This window comes from Anguilla rostrata, chromosome 1 (genome assembly GCF_018555375.3).
Source record: "Anguilla rostrata isolate EN2019 chromosome 1, ASM1855537v3, whole genome shotgun sequence".
Lineage (NCBI taxonomy): Eukaryota > Metazoa > Chordata > Actinopteri > Anguilliformes > Anguillidae > Anguilla > Anguilla rostrata.
In genome coordinates, this window is record NC_057933.1 from 33,257,399 (window position 1) to 33,277,670 (window position 20,272).

At 38.8% G+C, this 20,272-nt stretch overlaps 1 protein-coding gene across 1 annotated transcript in view; it reads left to right on the forward strand.

Moving 5' to 3' along the window:
* The window catches only part of si:ch211-266g18.10 (titin), a 125,872-nt gene that overhangs the window by 88,993 nt on the left and 16,607 nt on the right, over positions 1-20,272 (forward strand). The window contains exons 35-71 of the mRNA XM_064320945.1: positions 6,052-6,099; positions 6,658-6,705; positions 7,004-7,051; positions 7,196-7,243; positions 7,383-7,430; positions 7,550-7,597; positions 7,735-7,782; positions 7,921-7,968; positions 10,352-10,399; positions 10,537-10,584; positions 10,722-10,769; positions 10,893-10,940; positions 11,085-11,132; positions 11,270-11,317; positions 11,456-11,503; positions 11,648-11,695; positions 11,834-11,881; positions 12,021-12,068; positions 12,206-12,253; positions 12,393-12,440; positions 12,564-12,611; positions 14,006-14,053; positions 14,189-14,236; positions 14,374-14,421; positions 14,542-14,589; positions 14,734-14,781; positions 14,919-14,966; positions 15,106-15,153; positions 15,274-15,321; positions 15,466-15,513; positions 15,653-15,700; positions 15,821-15,868; positions 16,006-16,053; positions 16,193-16,240; positions 16,363-16,410; positions 16,518-16,565; positions 16,707-16,751. Coding sequence (XP_064177015.1) covers positions 6,052-6,099; positions 6,658-6,705; positions 7,004-7,051; positions 7,196-7,243; positions 7,383-7,430; positions 7,550-7,597; positions 7,735-7,782; positions 7,921-7,968; positions 10,352-10,399; positions 10,537-10,584; positions 10,722-10,769; positions 10,893-10,940; positions 11,085-11,132; positions 11,270-11,317; positions 11,456-11,503; positions 11,648-11,695; positions 11,834-11,881; positions 12,021-12,068; positions 12,206-12,253; positions 12,393-12,440; positions 12,564-12,611; positions 14,006-14,053; positions 14,189-14,236; positions 14,374-14,421; positions 14,542-14,589; positions 14,734-14,781; positions 14,919-14,966; positions 15,106-15,153; positions 15,274-15,321; positions 15,466-15,513; positions 15,653-15,700; positions 15,821-15,868; positions 16,006-16,053; positions 16,193-16,240; positions 16,363-16,410; positions 16,518-16,565; positions 16,707-16,751 — 1,773 coding nt within the window. The remainder of the gene's footprint in view (positions 1-6,051; positions 6,100-6,657; positions 6,706-7,003; positions 7,052-7,195; positions 7,244-7,382; positions 7,431-7,549; positions 7,598-7,734; positions 7,783-7,920; positions 7,969-10,351; positions 10,400-10,536; positions 10,585-10,721; positions 10,770-10,892; positions 10,941-11,084; positions 11,133-11,269; positions 11,318-11,455; positions 11,504-11,647; positions 11,696-11,833; positions 11,882-12,020; positions 12,069-12,205; positions 12,254-12,392; positions 12,441-12,563; positions 12,612-14,005; positions 14,054-14,188; positions 14,237-14,373; positions 14,422-14,541; positions 14,590-14,733; positions 14,782-14,918; positions 14,967-15,105; positions 15,154-15,273; positions 15,322-15,465; positions 15,514-15,652; positions 15,701-15,820; positions 15,869-16,005; positions 16,054-16,192; positions 16,241-16,362; positions 16,411-16,517; positions 16,566-16,706; positions 16,752-20,272) is intronic.

Sequence of the window (20,272 nt, forward strand, 5' to 3'; positions counted from 1 at the left end):
TACGCAGGAGAAACAATGCGTGTTCTTTGATGCAAGCTGAATGACCAATACATCATTAAAAATTGAATTTTATTATCTAAAATGCCTCTCAGTCATCACTAAATACCTTGCCCCTGGCTGATAGTGTACTGGGCAGAAGTTATACTGTCCATGTATATATATGGGGACTGTTAGGCCAGTACTGGTGAGAGAAGTTTTTATATGGACTTATATGTTACTGGACATAACAACATTATTTTGTACATGTAACGGCAAAATGGACAACAATGATAATTCCTCCAGAGAATGAAACACTATTCAGTTTCTCTGAGTTGGAACTAAAAATAATTTTTGATTTTGTTTGCTGAATTCTTGCCATGACAAGCATATTGACTTCATGATTTGTGTTTGGAGTTCCAAAATGCAAAGAAGGTGAGGACCCCCCAAGCTTGTTCTGCCATCCCACATGCTACAAAATAAGGAACCATTGTCTCTAAAACATTAGCATGGTAAAATAGTTCATGGAGATAGAACCATGAGTTTTAACCCATTCATATGTATCATATGTATGTATCGTGATCAAATTTCACTATAAAAAAATGGAATGAAGGCAAATAAACCCACTTGTCCGACTTACAGTAAGATATTAAAGAAGTAAATTGGGCTTCTTCGGGTGAAAACATACATGAGCCCTGGACTGCATCAAAACAACAATATTGACATTCATTAGACTCTGACATTTCAAAAAACACTTCCATGTAAAGATGATCACCTTTTTAAAAGACATGAAATAACTTCCCAGCAGCTAACTCTAATCATACATCATATCAACTGCACAAATTGCAGCAAAAAACTGAAAGATTACTTGCAGTCACTTTCTCTGCAGGTCACTTTTTGTAATCATGAAAAGATATAGCAGTCCACAGTATGGTCCTGATTAGGAATGTGTCAAAGCTTTATTGAATAAATTATTCATTGCATCACTATCACAAGTTCACCTCTATCTTAAACCAACCAGGCGAAGGGAATTATTCTTAATAATCGCCATCGCCGTAAGGTGGACTACATGCAGGCTAGAGCTACAGTGCATGCACATAGACTGTAACGAAGTATATGCAGGATTCAGCACTAGTGACTGTTATAATCCAGAGTCTATATTTTTAATTTAGGGGTAGTGCTTTACTTGCATTCCACTTCACATGGGCTCTTGTGGGAGAAAACAGGATAGACAGAAAGGCAAGGATGTGCAGCAGGCAATGGGGCAAAAATCAACAGCTCAAAGGGGTACTTTTTCTCCAGTGGGCAAATGGGCTGGTGCTCCACCACCATAAGGACTATACACTATATGACCAAAAGTATCTGGACACACCTCGGTCTGGGGCTTTCGTGGTTTGGGCTAGACCCCTTTGTTCCAGTGAAGGCCAATCTTAATGCTACAACATACAATAAAATTCTGTGCTTCCCCAACAGTTTGGGGTAGGCCCTTTCCTGTGTCAGCATGACAGTGCCCACGGGTATGCAACGAGATCAATATAAAAATCAATATTGTTGCGAATGATGTGGAAGAGCTTTAATGGCCTGTCCAGAGCCCTGACCTCAACCCCATCCAACACCTTTGGGATCAATTGCAAAGCCAACTGCGAACCAGGTCTAATCGCCCAATCAGTGCCCGATCTCACTAATGCTCTTCTGCCTGAATGGAAGCAAATCCCTGCAGCAATGCTACAGTACATCATCTAGTATCACACCTTCCCAAAAGAGTGGAAATTATGGCCATATTAATGGCCATAATTTTGGATGAGATGTTGGATGTCAGATCTCCACATACTTTTGGCCATGTGTATGTGTGCATGTGCCAGACTGGGAGGAAACAAGGACTGGCCCTTGTATACTGCTTGTCTCCCTCTCTCATGCATGCAGTGCAACCCAGCAGCACAGCTGTGGTATGAAGGCAACTAAATTGTTACAAAACTTTGTTATAAATTGCCCTCAATGCTCTGTAGCTCACCCTCGCTTGGCCTCTGACATCACTGCTTGCAGCTATTTGTTGTTATTATTCTCCCAGGTTTTGGCTTAAGGGTTTCTAATGTCTGTTTGGACTGGTGAAAACTCTTGAAAATTGGTGCAAGCTATAGGGCATTGGTATAGGGCTCATTTTTAAAAATTCATAAATTCATGACAAATCACTGTTGTCTTTTAGATATTTAAAACTTTGTTTAGTGATCAACTTGTGTGATGAACCCTAACTGCTCCCACCAAGCTGATTGGTACCTTGCATGGCAGCCTTTCACTGTTGGTGTGTGAGTGTGTGTGTGAATAGGTGAATGAGAGGTATCAATTATAAAGCGCTTTGGATAGAAGTGCTATATAAATGCAGCCCATATATCTGTACCTTATTTTCTCTTCCATCTTGAATTGCAGCCATTTTGGAAATGCTATTAGCCTGCCTGTCCCAAGTTTTGGCGTAACCACATGAATGAGACCTATAAAACTTGGTGCATTGATACAGCGTACGTACCTTCTTTCACTGCGATTTTAGCACTTATTGGCCATTTGTTAGTGGCATAATATTGGCTGGGTGTGCTTGGCACCCATGTATTGCTATTGCAGCTATGTTTATGATTGAAGCTGCTGGAACCTTAATGTTTTCGCTGGTATAATTATTAATTCTTCAACTGTTTACGCTAATTACAGCGAAACCGCTGGGTAACTTTCGATGAACTTTTGCACAATGGTAGTCATTCTTGGGGACAGTAGCCATGCAGCAAATTTATCCCAAAATGGCCACATGGTGGCGCTATAACGGACAGTTAAATATAAAATATTCAGATTATATCTCTCCTGCCTCTTTCGTCCTTGAGACATGGGACCAATGTCAATAGATGTATCTTCTCTTGAACTAAAAATAATTCCACAGAACCCATAATGTCCATAATGTTGAGTTTCCACCTTTTAAAAACATCTCCTAGAATGTTTGACATATCAACATGGAAGTTGCAGCAATTTGTTCGTTGGAAGGTCCTCTAAAAAAGAAAAAATAAACCAGACCACACAAAAAATATATATATATAAATTCAGACATTCACAAAATTCACTGTTATCTTCTTGCAAATATAAATTAGCTGTTGTGATCAACTTTGTCATCTTGAACCTATATCTTTACCTTATTTGTCACCCAAACCTTGGATTGCCACTATTTTGGAAATGCTATTAGCCATTTTACTCCACCCCCAGTTGTCATGGTTCTGTGTCTTCCTGTCTGTGTTTCCCTTGTTGGGCCGCCAGATGGCGGCACTTCTGTTTTGTGTCCTGCTCCCCCCTGTTAATTGTATAATTGTTGTCTCGTTATTCTATCATTGTTCCCACCTGTGTCTTGTTATCCCCTCCTTTTCTGGTTTGATTGTTTTTTGAGTTCACCTGTGTCTTGTTACCCCCTGTCTATTTAAGTCCTTTGTTCCCTTGACTCTGGTGCTGGTTCCTTGTGTTTGTTCCTACGTGTTTGCTCAGACCATTTGTTGCCCTTGTGCTCTGCCTGCCTGTGTTCTGCCCTGCCCGTGTTTGTGAGTTCCTCTTGTTTTCCGTTTTATTTAGATATTTTTTTTGAGTTTGTGTTTTGCCCTTTGTGGCCTTACCTGTTCCCTGTTTGTGTTTGCCTTTTTTTGTTGTAGTGAAGTCCTTGTTTGTATCTATCCTTTTGAGTTTCGTGTGTTTTTTCCCTCTGCTTTTGGGTCCGTACCCCCCACGAGTCCTGACACCAGTTCTGGCCTAACTACATGGGTGAGACCTATGAAACATGGTGCAGTAGTAGCAGATACCTCACTATGATGACTTATTGATTTTGGCACTGATTGGCAACTTGGTGGCACTACTGTCATTTGAATTGCCAATATTCAAACAGTTATTACTCCCAGCCCTTTTGAGGTAAAGACTTGGATCTTGCCTCGCAAAATGTCTCTCTTCGTGGACAACTCAAATCCAGAGTCATCATGCGCACCTTTTTTAGTTTTCAGCCATTTTTTATTTGTTTCAAAATTTGTTTTAAAAATTAACAGTTTGACATATTAACATGTAACTGGCATCAATATGTTCAGTAGACGGTCCTCTAAAAAGTTACTATAAAGAAAGTTGATACTCCAAAAAACATGGCTGCAGTAAGCCAACAAAAATTGACGTGGATGTGGCTTATCACAACATTGCTCAGAACTCAGGAAATTTGGCAGCAACATTGGCACTCACAGCTGGAGCCCAGCCCTTGGAATATTGGCCCAGTTGAGTCACATGGTGGTGCTATAGAGCTCATTATTTTTAAAAATGAATAAATTCATGAAAAATCACTGTCGTCTTTAAGACAACATCAGTTTCCTCATCTGGTACATATATCCAAACATTATTTGTTGGTACCATCTTGAATTCCAGCCATTTAGGAAATGTTAGTAGCTGTTCCATGTTTTGGCCCAACTACATGAGTGCGACCAATGAAACTTGGCACAGTGGTAGAGGGTACATGCCATTGGCCTCTTCATTATTTTGCCACTGATTTGTTTCTTGTTAAGTGGTGTATTATTGGCTGTGTGTGTTTGTGTATCATAGTGGCTGAAAGTTGTGTACTCTTCAGCAGGAGCGATTCTGACATCGATTGGACAGTTGACAGGGCTTATCGCCCGCCCCATTTAGTCTAGAGACATGAAACCGAAAAGGTGTGATTTTCCACCATTTTGAATCAATTAAAAAAACTTTAAAGACATCTCCTCCTACAAACTTTGATGAATTTGCATGACATGGCATGCTGCATCTATCCACAATTATTTTGAAAAGTTATATAAATGAATAGCCTACACTAAAAAAGTGCCCACAGGAATCCATTTAATTTGCATGTGGACATAGCAAAATAGCTAATAAATCCCAAAAGGTTTCAACTAAAGAGATGAAACTTGGTAGGTCAATTGATGCTAAATCCTGAGGCCAGCCAGCAATAAATAAAAAAATCACTAAAAATAGCTGTTTTTTTGTGTATATTTTAAATATGCTACCTTGACTAATCTTCTCAGTATGCATATGTCTATGTATGAATTTGTCACCACCATCTTGAAATAGAGACCATGTTGTATTTTGTTTGCTCATATGCCACTTTTCTGACTTATGGTTGGTTATTTCACATGCAAATTGGTAAACTGATAGTTGACCACTACTAATCTAATTAGGTGCTGATGGTGGCGTTATAATTAAAGATTAGATTTTCACCCCTTTTAAATGCCATAACTCCCACACCCTTTGTGCCATTCATGCAATTTTTTTTACACAATCTCTGGAGTAACCTGTAAAAATCTGCACCTTTCATCTTAAAGTTTGCCATATTGAATTTTTTTTGAAAAATTGGATATTATGTGAAAATGTTTTCTCCATGAGGCTTTTTTGTTTCTTCACCGATTTGAATAGTGCTTGCTGAATATGTCCAGGTTACCTAAATATACTTAGTAACTATAAACCAGCTTGTGGGAATAAAAAATAAAGCAGCTATGAACCGGTCAATGCATTTACATGCACAGTTGAAATCGATCTATATTAATAGCTCGATTTGGCCAAAGATGAGATTTAATTGGATTATTGTCTTTGTCCCACTATACATGACTCGGAAAGAATCCAATTATTGACCGAGGTGTGTCTGATGAAGGCTTCTTATAAATCCTGCTTCCTCCAATTTTGTCGCAACTTTTTTGAATAGTTCGCCATTCCGCGTTTGTCTTCCATCCATGTATTTTAGGATATTTAACTCCTTTGGTTGCGATAGCATGAAGTTGGTCTCCTCGTCCGTCCAGAGTGTTTTTTTGTGTTTTTGATACTAGGGAGGGCAAAACGGAGCTTTACAATGTCGCCAGCAGTGTATGCGTGTGAGCTCGACAATGCATTTCTCACAGAAAAGGTTGTTTGTTGCCTTTTTTAAATTAAACTATTACAGTGTGAGCAAGTATATAGTTTTTTAATTTGCTTTATAAATTATGTTCATTTCTAATTAATTTCTAAATCTTCTACATTTAAATTTGAAATGATTCATTTCATGATTTTCTGTTTCAGGACCTGAGGTTCCAAAGGAGAAAGTTAAACCAGCCACTGCAAAGAAAGGTACTGATAAAGGATTTTGCATCATGAAATGTATTCAAAAATAGTTTATCATTTGTTTTGTAAATGATGTTGTATCATTTATAATTGATATTTAGTTTATTATTTGTGTTGTAAATGATGTTGTATCATTTATAATTGATATTGAACAAATTTCTATTAAAAATATTTCAATTGTTCTGGCAGTGTTCGCAGGGGGGAAGCCAGTGAGGGTATGAGTCCTGATCGCTGCATTAGCGACTCCTACTGGCCTGCCCAGCGGGGAGGGGATCCGGGAGAGATAGCGTGAACCTCTGCGCGTGTTACGCTCTCCCAGTGAAACTCCTCGTTGTCTGGTGAAAACAGTGGCTGGCGACTCCACATGTATCGGAGGAGGCATGTGGCAGTCTACACCCTCCCCAGACTGACAGAGGATAGCCCATCGACCAGGACAGTGGCTGGTCCACACAGGGAATTGGTATAACGACTAAATTGGGGAGAAAATGGGAGAAAAATGGCAAAAAATAAATAAATAAATAATAATAATAATTCAGTTGTTCTTATTCAATTTTTCTGTTTCAGAATCTGAAGTTCAAAAAGAAAAAGTAAAAAAAGTTCCTATAAAGAGAGGTACTGATATAGAAGGTTAAAAGGGAATTGTTTGCTTTGCTGTATGTTGATTGTTAATGTAATTCTGAATCTATTATATTTCAATTGTGAAAATGTTGTTACCATTCAGAGCATATGGTTCCAAAAGAAGTGAAACCAGCATCTGTAAAGAAAGGTGCTGGTTTCGATTTTGCTGGGTGAATTGTGTGCAAGTACATTTTTCAATTTGCATTGTAAATAATGTTGACTCTTAATGAATTTCTGATTTTATTACATTAAATTTGTGAAATTATTCTTTACATGTGTTTTTCTGTTTCAGAACCTGAGGTTTTAAAAGAGAAAGTTGAACCAGCTACTGTGAAGAAAGGTGCTGATATATGATTTTGCAAAGTGTATTATGTGCAAATACATTGTATTGTTTTCTTTGCAAAAAACATTGAGTCTTAATGGATTCCTAAATCTATTACATTTAAATTGTGAAATTTGTTCTTAACATGTTTTTCTTTTTCAGAACCTGAGGTTCCAAAAGAGCAAGTCAAACCAGCTCCTGTAAAGAAAGGTACTGATAATGGATTTTGCATTGTGACCTGTGTTCAAATGCATCTTATGATTTCATTTGTAAATAATTTTGATTTGTAGAAAATTTAAGAATCTGTTAAAAGTGGCAAAATTGTTCTTAATTGGTCTTTCTGTTTCAGAACCTAAAGTTCAAAGAGAAAAAGTTACACCAGCTCTTGTAAAGAAAGGTACTGACTTAATTGTGTATTATGTGCATGTACATTCTTCCTGGATCGTAGCCTTGTCGTGGCGGAAGGGCTTGTGAGGTTTTATGATCCCAATTTCTTATTATGTTTTTCTTTTTCAGAACCTGAGGTTCAAAAAGAGAAAGTAAGACCAGCTCCTGTTAAGAGAGGTACTGATATAGACGTTAATAGAGAATTGTTTCGAAGTACGTTTTATTTGCTTTTAATAATGTGTATTGTTAATGTATTCCTAACTCTATTACATTTTAATTGTGAAATTTGTTCTTGTATTCTTTTTCTTTTTCAGAACCTGACGTTCCAAAAGCAAAAGTTAAACCAGCTCCTGTAAAAAGAGGTGCTAATATAGGATGTTAATAGTGAATTGTTTGAAAGTACATTTTATTTACTTTCTAATAATGTTGATTGATAATGTATTTCTAAATATATTACATTCAAATAGTGAAATTATTGCTTTCATGTTTTTCTCTTTCAGAACCTGAGTTTCTAAAAAAGAAAGTTGAATCAGCTACTGTAAATAAAGGTACTGATAAAGGGTTTTCTGTTGTGACTTGTGTTCAAATGCACCAAGGGTGGATGAGATTTGTCTGGAAAAGGCTCTGAATGTTGGTTGTGTGTCTTGGCTGCCACAAATCCTCAATGTCGCATGGAAGTCGGGAACAGTGCCTTTGGAGTGGCAGACCAGGGTGGTGGTCCCCATTTTTAAGAAAGGGAAGAGTGTGTTCCTATTACCGGGGAATCACACTCCTCAGCGTCCCTGGGAAAGTCTATGCCAAGGTGCTAGAAAGGAGGCTTTGATCGATAACCTCAGATTCAGGAGGAACAATGCAGGTTTCGTCCAGGACACAGAACAACAGACCAGCTTTTTAGATAGATAGATATTTGAGGGGGCATGGGAGTTTGCTTATTCAGTCTACATGTGTGTTGTGGATTTGGAGAAGTCATATGATCGTGTGCCCCAGGGTATCTTGTGGGAGGTGCTGCGGGAGTATAGGGTACTGGAGTTGCTGTTGCGTGCCATTCTGTCCCTGTATACAGCGAAATCGGTGTCCGCATTCTCGGCATTAAGTCAAGCTTGTTCAAAGTGGGTGTCGGACTCCGTTAAGGGTGTACTTTGTCTCCCCTCCTATTCGTGGTTTTCATGGACAGGATTTCAAGGCTGGCTGGTCTGCCAGTATCCGCCATCAGACCCCTGCAGCTCATCCAGAATGCTGCAGCTCGTCTGGTCTACAACCTCCCCAGACATTCCCATGTCACCCCTCTGCTCACTGACCTCCACTGGTTGCCTGTTATGGCTCGCATCAAATTTAAGACTTTGGTGCTTGCATACCAGGCGGCTAAGGGGTCAGCACCAGGATACATCCAGAGGATCATCAGACCCTACACACCAGCCAGACCTCTCCGTTCTGCCACCTCTGGACGCTTGGCACCTCCCCCTCTTCGTGTCTGTACTTCCCGTTCGCGTCTGCTGTCTGTCCTGGCCCCTCGCTGGTGGAATGACCTTCCCGTGGCGGTCAGAACAGCACAGAATCTGACTACCTTCAAGCGCAGACTAAAGACTCATCTCTTCAGGCTGCACCTCTCCCCACCCCTCCCTAGCCTCTAGTTTAGCTCTACTCTATGTACCTAGTTAGGCTAATGCGATCTCGTTAGTTTTATATTTGGCAGGATTGTTTTGTTTGATTCTGATTAGGCAAATGTGATTTCAGTGCTAGTTTTGTACTTGGCAGGATTGTTTTGTTTATTTGCTGAACAGGTTACCCTACAGGGTTGGAGTCCTGATCTATGTGGTCACTTCTGGCACTACGATCTTTACTTCACTCTAGTGTGTTTTTCTGCACCTCTGCACTTTGAACTGATGCACTTGTTGTACGTCGCTCTGGATAAGAGCATCTGCTAAATGCCTGTAATGTAATGTAATGTAAAAGGCGCAGCTGAGGTATGGAGTGTGTCCAGTTTGGGGACAATGGAGTGGCATCTGTACTGTTAGCAGATGACGTCATTCTCTTGGCCTTATCATACATCATACATCATACACTAGAGCAGATTGCAGCTGAGTGTGATGCGGTCGGGATGAGGATCAGCACCTCCAAGTCTGTGGCTATGGTCCTCTCCCAGAAAAAGATGGTTTGCCCTCTTCAAGTAAGGGAGGAGCAAGTGCCCCAGGTGGAGGAGTTCAAGTATCTTGGGGTCTCATTCACGAGTGAAAGAAAAAGGGATTTGGAGATCGACGGCCGCCTAGGTGCAGCGGCCGCAGTAATGCTGGCATTGTATTGGACGGTGGTGGTGAAGAAGTAACTGAGCCGAAAGCAAAGCTCTCGAATTACCAGTCGATCTTTGTCCCTACTCTCACCTATGGTCATGAGCAATGGGTAGTGACCAAAAGAATGCGATCGCGAATACAAGCCGCTGAAATGGGGTTTCTCCATAGGGTGGCAGGGCTTACTCTCCTTGATGGGGTGAGAAGCTCAGCTATCTGGGAAGACTTCAAAGTAGAACCATGGCTCTTCCGCATTGAGAGGAGTCAGTTTAGGTGGTTTGGGCATCTGATAAGAATGCATCCTGGGCGACTCCCTCTGGAGGTGTTCTGGGCTCGGCCACCGGGGAGGAGACCCAGGGGTAGACCTAGGACACACTGGAGGGATTATATCCAAAAGCTGGCCTGGGATCGTCTGGGGATCCATCGGGATGAGTGAGCAGAAGTTGCTGGGGAGAGGGACGTCTGGGCTGCTCTGCTTGCCCCTTTGCCACTGCGACCCTGATCTGGACTAAGTGGTTTAGAGAATGGATGGATGGATGGATGGATGGATATTGTTTGCTTTGCAAATAACATTGAGTCTTAATGTATTCCTAAATCTATTACATTTTAATGGTGAAATTTCTTCTTATCGTGTTTTCTTTTTCAGAACTTGAGGTTCCAAAAGAGAAAGTCAAACCAGTTCCTGTAAAGAGAGGTACTGATACAGATGTTAATAGTGAATTGTTTGAAAGTACATTTTATTTGCTTTCTAATAAAGTTGATTGTTAATGTATTTCTAAATCTATTACATTCAAATAGTGAAATTATTCCTTTCATGTTTTTCTCTTTCAGAACCTGAGGTTCTAAAGAAGAAAGTTGAACCAGCTACTGTAAAGAAAGGTACTGAAAGGATTTTGCATTGTGACTTTTGTTCAAATGCATCTTATTATTTCGTTTGTAAATAATGTTGATTTTTAGCCAATTTCTGAATCTGTTAAAAATGGCAAAATTGTTCTTATTGTGTTTTTCTGTTTCAGAACCTGAAGTTCAAAAAGAAAAAGTTACACCTGCTCCTGTAAAGAAAGGTACTGATAAACCATTTTGCATAGTATATCATGCTCAAATACATTTTATATGCTTTGCAAATAACAGATTTCTGAATCTATTGAAAATTGTGAAATTGTTCTTATTGTGTTTTTATGTTTCAGAACCTGAAGTTCAAATAGAAAAAGTTACACCAGCTTCTGTAAAGAAAGGTACTGATATATGATTTTGCATAGTGTATTATTTGCAAGTACATTATATTATTGTCTTTGCAAATAACATTGAGTCTATGTGTATTCCTAAGTCTTTTACATTTAAATTGTGAAAATTGTTCATATCATGTTTTTCTTTTTCAGAACTTGAGGTTCCAAAAGAGAAAGTCAAACCAGCTCCTGTAAAGAGAGGTACTGATATAGATGTTAATAGTGAATTGTTTGAAAGTACATTTTATTTGCTTTCTAATAATGTTGATTGTTAATGTATTTCTAAATCTATTACATTCAAATAGTGAATTTATTCCTTTCATGTTTTTCTCTTACAGAACCTGAGGTTCTAAAGAAGAAAGTTGAACCAGCTACTGTAAAGAAAGGTACTGATAAAGGATTGTGCATTGTGACTTGTGCTCAAATGCATCTTATCTCGTTTGTAGATAAATTTGATTTTTTTTGCAAATTTCTGAATCTATTAAAAATGACAAAATTGTTCTTATTGTGTTTTTCTGTTTCAGAACCTGAAGTTCAAATAGAAAAAGTTACACCAGCTTCTGTAAAGAAAGGTACTGATATATGATTTTGCATAGTGTGTTATATGCAAGTACATTGTATTATTGTCTTTGCAAATAACATTGAGTCTTTGCGTATTCCTAAGTCTTTTACATTTGAATTGTGAAATTTGTTCTCATCATGTTTTTCTTTTTCAGAACTTGAGGTTTCAAAAGAGAAAGTCAAACCACCTCCTGTCAAGAGAGGTACTGATATAGATGTTAATAGTGAATTATTTGAAAGTACATTCTATTTGCTTTCTAATAATGTTGATTGTTAATGTATTTCTTAATCTATTACGTTCAAATAGTGAAATTATTATTTTCATGTTATTTCTTGTTCAGAACCTGAGGTTCTAAAAAAGAAAGTTGAACTGGCTACTGTAAAGAAAGGTACCAATAAAGAGTTTTCTATTGTGACTTGTGTTCAAATGCATTTTATTATTTCATTTATAAATAATGTTTATTTGTAGTAAATTTCTTAATCTATTAAAAATAGCAAAAATGTTCTTATCATGTTTTTATTTTACAGAACCCGAGGTTCCAAAAGAGAAAGTCAAACTAGCTCCTGTAAAGAGAGGTACTGATACAGATGTTAATAGTGAATTGTTTGAAAGTACATTTTATTTGCTTTCTAATAATGTTGATTGTTAATGTATTTCTAAATCTATTACATTGAAATAGTGAAATTATTCCTTTCATGTTTTTCTCTTTCAGAACCTGAGGTTCTAAAGAAGAAAGTTGAACCAGCTACTGTAAGGAAAGGTACTGATAACGGATTTAGCATTGTGACTTTTGTTCAAATGCATCGTATTACTTCGTTTGTAAATAATGTAGATTTTTAGCCAATTTCTGAATCTATTAAAAATGGCAAAATTGTTCTTATTGTGTTTTTCTGTTTCAGAACCTGAAGTTCAAAAAGAAAAAGTTACACCTGCTCCTGTAAAGAAAGGTACTGATAAACCATTTTGCATAGTGTATTGTGCTCAAATACATTTTATTTGCTTTGCAAATAACAGATATCTGAATCTATAGAAAATTGTGAAATTGTTCTTATTGTGTTTTTCTGTTTCAGAACCTGAAGTTCAAATAGAAAAAGTTACACCAGCTTCTGTAAAGAAAGGTACTGATATATGATTTTGCATAGTATATTATTTGCAATTACATTGTATTATTTTCTTTGCAAATAACATTGGGCCTCATTCACCAACCGTTCTTAAGAAGAATTTTCTTCTTAAAACCCACTTATGCAGCTTTCACGAAGATTCTGACATTCACCAATGTTTTCTTATTTGGAATTTGTTCTTAAGTAAGAACAGAATCTACGCACACTCAAGAGCACACTTACGACATTTGAGTGTGACATGTTTGTGCAAAATAATTGGTTATTGTGTTTTCTTCAATTCTACAGTTGTGTAATATTATACGGTTTAAATTACAATAATATTTTTATCATTTATAATATTTTTTAATAATTATTTTACAAAACATTAAGGTTCCAGGTTCTGCCTCAGAGGGTGGTTGCCTCAGCGGGAGTAAATTATAAAAATCAAACCATTGTAGTGACCTTTTATTTTTGGGGGTTTCAATTATGCAATGTTTGGTCTATACTGCAAAAGCAAATGTTTAAATTTTGAATACAAACTATGCACTTGAGTAACACTTTTTAAACACATGGACATGTTTAAGAAGAGAACGTCACTAGAGGAGTGACACCAAAATGACTGGCAATACATTTTTTGTGCAGTGTTTTGTGCTGCAACGGGTTTACTCTGATGCAGTTTACTGCCGGTTGATTTAATTAGCGGTATTAATGTGACCAGAAGCGCTTTGTCGTTTGAATGCATAACACACAATTCCTTGTGCCCACTCCCACCAGTATTTATTTATTTTTTTTGCCTCAGATTTCACATCAAACCATTTTTTTACTTCATCAGTTGTGCGCCCTTCTCCGGATACAGCGTTCACTGAACGAGTAATATCATCCCATGCATCTTTTTTGTGTAATTTTATATCCACTACTGACGCTACTAAATATGACAGGTCGTTTGTTGTTCACTTCCCGCAGCAAAACCTCCACTTCAGAACTACTGAAGTTTTTCTTACGTTTGGAGTCTGGTGCTCCACCATCTTTAGATTTTCATTTGGGCATTATTGACGTCATTCGCTCTCAACTTTTCTTTTCAATTTCTGTGTGTGCACACGGCCCTGCAGTCTCATGCCCTTTTATGGGGATTGGCGGGGTGTTTACCTGTGCTAATTAGGAACAACTGGCACGCGCCTTATACTTACGAGGACAATGGGATTAATCATTTTAAGAACACGTGTGAATAATTCTGCAGTTTAAGAACACGTCGTGAATTTGACGTAGACTTTTTCTAGGAATTTTTTCAAGCACAAATTTAAGAAAAAACTTAGGAAGATATTGGTGAATGAGGCCCATTGAGTCTGTGCGTATTCCTAAATCTTTTACCGTTAAATTGTGAAATTTGTTCTCATCATATTTTTCTTTTTCAGAACATGAGGTTCCAAAAGAGAAAGTCAAACCAGCTCCTGTAAAGAGAGGTACTGATATCGATGTTAATAGTGAATTGTTTGAAAGTACATTTTATTTACTTTCTAATAAGGTTGATTGTTAATGTATTTCTAAATCTATTACATTCAAATGGTCATTTGTCCTTTCATGTTTTTCTCTTTCAGAACCTGAGGTTCTAAAAAAGAAAGTTGAACCAGCTATTATAAAGAAAGGTACTGATAAAGGATTTTGCATTGTGACTTGTATTCAAATGCATCTTATTTCATTTGTAAACAATATTGATTCTTAGGAAATTTCTAAAATATATTAAAAATGGCAAAATTGTTCTTATTGTGGTTTTCTTTTTCAGAACCTGAAGTTCAAAAAGAAAAAGTTACACCAGCTCTTGTAAAGAAAGGTACTGATACACGATTTTTCATAGTAAACTGTGCTCAAATTTGTTTTATTTGCTTTGCAAATATCACATTTTTGAATCTATTGAAAATTTTGAAATTGTTCTTATGTTTTTCTGTTTCAGAACCTGCAGTTCAAAAAGAAAAAGTTAAACCAGCTTCTTTTAAGAAAGGTACTGATGTACGGTCTTGCATAGTGTATTATTTGCAAGTACATAGTGTCATTTGCTTTGCAAAAAACATTAAGTCTTAATATATTTCTAATTCTTTTACATTTAGATTGTGAAATTTGTTCTTATCATGTTTTTCTTTTTCAGAACTTGAGGTTCCAAAAGAGAAAGTCAAACCAGCTCCCGTCAAGAGAGGTACTGATATAGATGTTAATAGTGAATTGTTTGAAGATACATTTTATTTGCTTTCTAATAAGGTTGATTGTTAATGTATTTATAAATCTATTACATTCAAATGGTGATATTTTTCCTTTCATGTTTTTCTCTTTCAGAACCTGAGGTTCTAAAAAAGAAAGTTGAACCAGCTATTATAAAGAAAGGTACTGATAAATGATTTTGCATTGTGACTTGTGTTCAAATTAATATTATTATTTTATTTGTAAATATTGTTCATTCTTAGCAAATTTCAGTATCTGTTAAAAATGGCAAAATTGTTCCTATTGTGTTTTTCTGTTTCAGTAACTGAAGTTCAAAGAGAAAAAGTTACACCAGTTCTTTTTAAGAAGGGTACTGATATATGATTTTTCATAGTAAATTGTGCTCAAATATATTTTATTTGCTTTGCAAATATAAAAGTTCTGAATCTATTGAAAATTTTGAAATTGTTCGTATGTTTTTCTTTTTCAGAACCTGAGGTTCCAAAAGCAAAAGTTAAACCAGCTTCTGTAAAGAAAGGTACTGGTGTACGATTTTGCATAGTGTATTATTTGCAAGTACATAGTATCATTTGCTTTGCAAAGAACATTGAATCTTAATATATTCCTAATTATTTTACATTTATATTGTGAAATTTGTTCTTATTATGTTTTTCTTTTTCAGAACATGAGGTTCCAAAAGAGAAAGTCAAACCAGCTCCCGTCAAGAGAGGTACTGATATAGATGTTAATAGTGAATTGTTTGAAAGTACATTTTATTTGCTTTCTAATAAGGTTGATTGTTAATTTATTTCTAAATCTATTTCATTCAAATAGTGAAATTATTCCTTTCATGTTTCTTTCTGTTTCAGAATCTGAAGTCCAAAGAGAAAAAGTTACACCAGTTCTTTTTAAGAAGGGTACTGATATATGATTTTTCATAGTAAATTGTGCTCAAATACATTTTATTTGCTTTGCAAATATCAAATTTCTGAATCTATTGAAAATTTTGAAATTGTTCTTATGTTTTTCTCTTTCAGAATCTGACGTTCAAAAAGCAAAAGTTAAACCAGCTCCTGTAAAAAGAGGTACTGATATAGATGTTAATAGTAATTTTTTTGAAAGTATGTTTAATTTACTTTTTAGTAATGTTGATTGTTAATGTATTTCTGAATCTATTATATTCAAATAGTGAAATTATTCCTTTCATGTTTTTGTCTTTCAGAACCTGAGGTTCTAAAGAAGAAAGTTGAGCCAGCTACTGTAAAGAAAGGTACTGATATTGGATTTTGCATTGTGAATTCTGTTCAAATGGATTTTATTATTTCATTTGTAAGTAATATTGATTCTTATGAAATTTCTGAATCTATTAAAAATGGCAAAATTGTTTTTATTGTGTTTTTCTGTTTCAGAACTTGCAGCTCAAAAAGAAAGAGTAAAACCAGCTCCCATAAAGAGAGGTACTGATATAGAATATTTAAAAGTGAAACGTTTGCTTTGCAATAATGTTTATTGTTCATGTATTTCTGATTCCATTACAATTAAATTTTGAAAATGTTGTTTTCATGATTTTCTTTTTTAGAGTTTGAGCTTCCAAAAGAAGTAGTTAAACCAGCATCTGTAAAGAAAGGTACAGATATACAATTTTGCATGATGGAATGTTGATTCGTAATGAATTTCTGAATTTAATACATTTAAATTGTGAAATTATTTCTTACACATTTTTCTCTGTTTCAGAACCTGCGGTTATAAAAGCGAAAGTTACACCAGCTACTGTAAAGAAAGGTACTGAAACAGTATGTTTATTGTGAATTGTGTGCAAGTGCATTTTATTATTTGCTTTGTACTAATGTTGGTTTTTAATGTATTTCCGAATCTATTACATTTATATTTAGAAAGTGTTGTTTTCAGGATTTTCTGTTTCAGAGCGTGAGGTACCGAAAGAAGTTAAACCTGCATTTGTAAAGAAAGGTACTGATATACGATATTGCGCGGTGAATTGGCTCTATGCATGTTGTAACATCACAAAAGTGGAAAACATGCTTGTTTACTACCCTGGGCACGTCTTTTGGAGGCCCCCCGGCAGCTAGCTAACTTTTTTTGAGCGTCAAATACTTCATTTCATGCATTCTGGTGAATTTTTATGCACCAGTTTGTGCCTTTTCTGCATCAATTTATGGTGGAAATGCTTCTTTCATGTTTTTATTGGGTTGACAAATGCACGTGTTCAAAATATTGAGGGGGGCGTATCCCCTGAGTCCCCCCCAAAATCTACGCCTATGAGCTAACTAATTTCTGTTAACAAGCTGAATCATATGGGCAGCTAGCTAGGGAAAATAGGCAGCTAGCTAATATAAAGGGATAGCTAGTTACGGTAAGTCAAATAACGAACGGCTTGCCATAATATGACGCCCTTTGAACTGTCCTGTTATTCAGAATGAACTGGCTTGTTGATGAATATTGTATCATGTCACAGCATATTGTAGCGTGCCAACCAGTGCCTCAGTTGTACAGCACTGTACTCTCCGAGAGGCTCTCGTTTTAAGCATGCACTGTATGTACCAAGGGGCCCAGGTGTTAAGCTCGATGTATGCACCGAGGGGCCTGGGGGCCCTAGTGGTCAGCTCACGCTTTAAGCATTGAGGGGCCTCACATTGTAAGCGCCTGCGGGGCCTGGGGGTCCTAGTGGTCAGCTCATGCTTTAAGCGCGGAGGGGCCCAGGGACCCTCACACTTTAGATGCCAAGGGGCCCATGGGTCAGATCACGCTTTAAGCTCCAGGGGTCTAGGGGCCCTATTGGTCAGCTCACTCTTTAAACGCCAAGGGGCCTGGGGGCCCTCACACTGTAAGTTCTGAGGGGCCCAGGTGCTCTCACATTGTAAGCGCCGAGGGGCCCAGGGGCCCTAGTGAGCAGCTTACGTTTTAAACACCAAGGGGTCTGGGGGCCCTCACATTGTAAGCACTGAGGGGTCTGGGCGGCCCTAGTGATTAACTCACGCTATAAGCACCCACGGGCCTAATGGTCAGCTTGCGCTGTGCGCACTGAGGGCCCTGGCGTTCAGCTTCCTTTGAAAGTCTTGGGCCACGCACCGTGCGCGGCCTGAGGCTCGGAGGCCCCCTGGCAGTCCGAGGCCCCGGGGCACTGGCCCCACTGGCCCGGTCCATAATCCAGCCATGATTACTGGGTCTATTGACAGAAACATGGCATAAAAAACTTCTAATTTTTTAATAAGACATACAAATTCAAAAATGGCTAGATGTATTACACTGAATAAAATTTATAATTTATTAATTCAATTACCTGAAAATGGCCTTTTCAAAACCTGTAAAGTACCTAAAAAGGGAGAACATAAATAACAATTACTTATGCGTTCTGCAATGCACAATGTCAGGAAGGTTCAACTTCTCCGTAAGTTTTTGTCTCTTTCCGAGAGATGAACAGCTTTAAAAAATTTGGATTCACTATGTGAGACGCGAAGATTATAATGTAACAGAGCTACAATAAACGGCAACATTGTAGTGTAACAACTACAAGTTTGCAGTCCTTCTCCCCTCAAACCACACAATTCTCCATTCTCGGACGCACATGGGTTTTATTGTGCTTCCAGTCCACACATACACAAACCAAACAAACCAAAACAAAACACACACAATAAGGAAGGGGAATTCGCACACGTTGCTCCCGCATGCGTCTCTCATTCCAGCCCCCTGGTCTCACTGCAGGCAGAGCGTATAAACAGTTCGCAATTAATTGTCATCTCCCCCACCTGGGTTGCAACGCCAGCAAAACTACTCCCTCTCCGCCCGCAGATGGCGCCCTAACCACACCACCTTATCCACATACCCCCACCGCCCGACTTAGGCCGGGGAGCCGTCCGGCTGCCAGCTAACCATCCCACCCCACCCCCCCCCCCCTCCCCCAAGCGGGAGAGGAAATCAGCAACCACCATCTGAGCCCGCAGCCTATGGATCACCTTGAACTTATACGGCTGTAATGCCAGATACCAACGAGTGATCCGCGCGTTGGTATCTGTTTTGGTTTGTTTGGTCATGCGGTGGAGCCACTGAATGGGCGTGTGGTCCGAACAGAGTGAAACAGGTGAAAGGGTGTCCCAGGAGATAATAGCGGAGAGCTATTAATGCAGAAAGATACGTACAAATTTTGAAGCAACATATGCTGCCAGCCAGACAGCGTCTTCTCCCAGGACGTCCCTGCATTTTCCAGCAGGACAACACCAAACAACATTCTGCCCGGATTACAAGTGCATGATTGCGTAAGCAAGGAGCGCGGGTGTAAGATTGGCCTGCATTACATTACAGGCATTTGGCAGACGCTCTTATCCAGAGCGACGTACAACAAAGTGTATAACCATAACCAGGAACAAGTATGACGAAACCCCTAGAGAGAAGTACCGGTCCAAGTGCAGGGAACAATCGCATAGTTCAACTTGGACCCTGAAGGTTAAACTGATTAACACTAACACAACGAGAACGGCAACAACGCAATCTATGGAAAAAATACAAGCAGTAGTTAAGACAGTTAATGCACCTAAGTCACCTACGAAACAGCTGCCTAGTTACAACCCTAAGCTTACAGTCATTTACAGGGGGGTAGGGAGGGATGGGGAGAGGTGCAGCCTGAAGAGGTGAGTCTTCAGTCGTCGTTTGAAATGGGTCAGTGTCTCAGCTGTTCTGACCTCCACAGGGAGGTCATTCCACCATCGTGGGGCCAGAACAGACAGGAGACGTGTTCTGGAAGTGCAGGTGCGAAGAGGGGGAGGCGCTAGGCGTCCTGAGGTAGCAGAACGGAGGGATCTGGCTGGCATGTAGGGTTTGAATATCTTGTGGAGGTATGCTGGGGCTGATCCCTTGACTGCCTGGTATGCTAGGACCAATGTTTTAAATTTGATGCGAGCTATAACAGGCAGCCAGTGGAGGGTAGTGAGCAGGGGAGTGACGTGGGAGTGTCTGGGGAGGTTGAAGACCAGACGAGCCGCGGCATTCTGAATGAGTTGCAGGGGTCTGGTGGCAGATGCCGGTAGTCCAGCCAGAAGAGAGTTGCAGTAGTCCAGGCGGGATAGAACCATTGCTTGGACCAGGAGCTGGGTTGAGTAGGTGGTGAGAAAGGGGCGGATTCTGCGGATGTTGTACAGGAAAAATCTGCATGCCCGGCTTACTGCTGCAATGTTCTTGGAGAGGGACAGCCTGTTGTCCATCACCACTCCGAGATTCTTGGTGCCGGGTGATGATGTCACTATGGTGTCCCCTAGGGTGATGGAAAAGTCGAGGAGGGGAGAGGATAGAGCAGGAATAAAGATTAGGTCCGTCTTTCCCGGGTTGAGCTTCAGGTGGTGATTGTCCATCCAGCTCTGAATGTCCCTCAGGCAAGCGGAGATGCGGGCAGGAACCTGTGTGTCCGATGGGGAGAAGAGCCTGCCCGTAGTCCTGACCTGTCTCCAATTGAGAATGTGGCGCATTATGAAGAGCAAAAT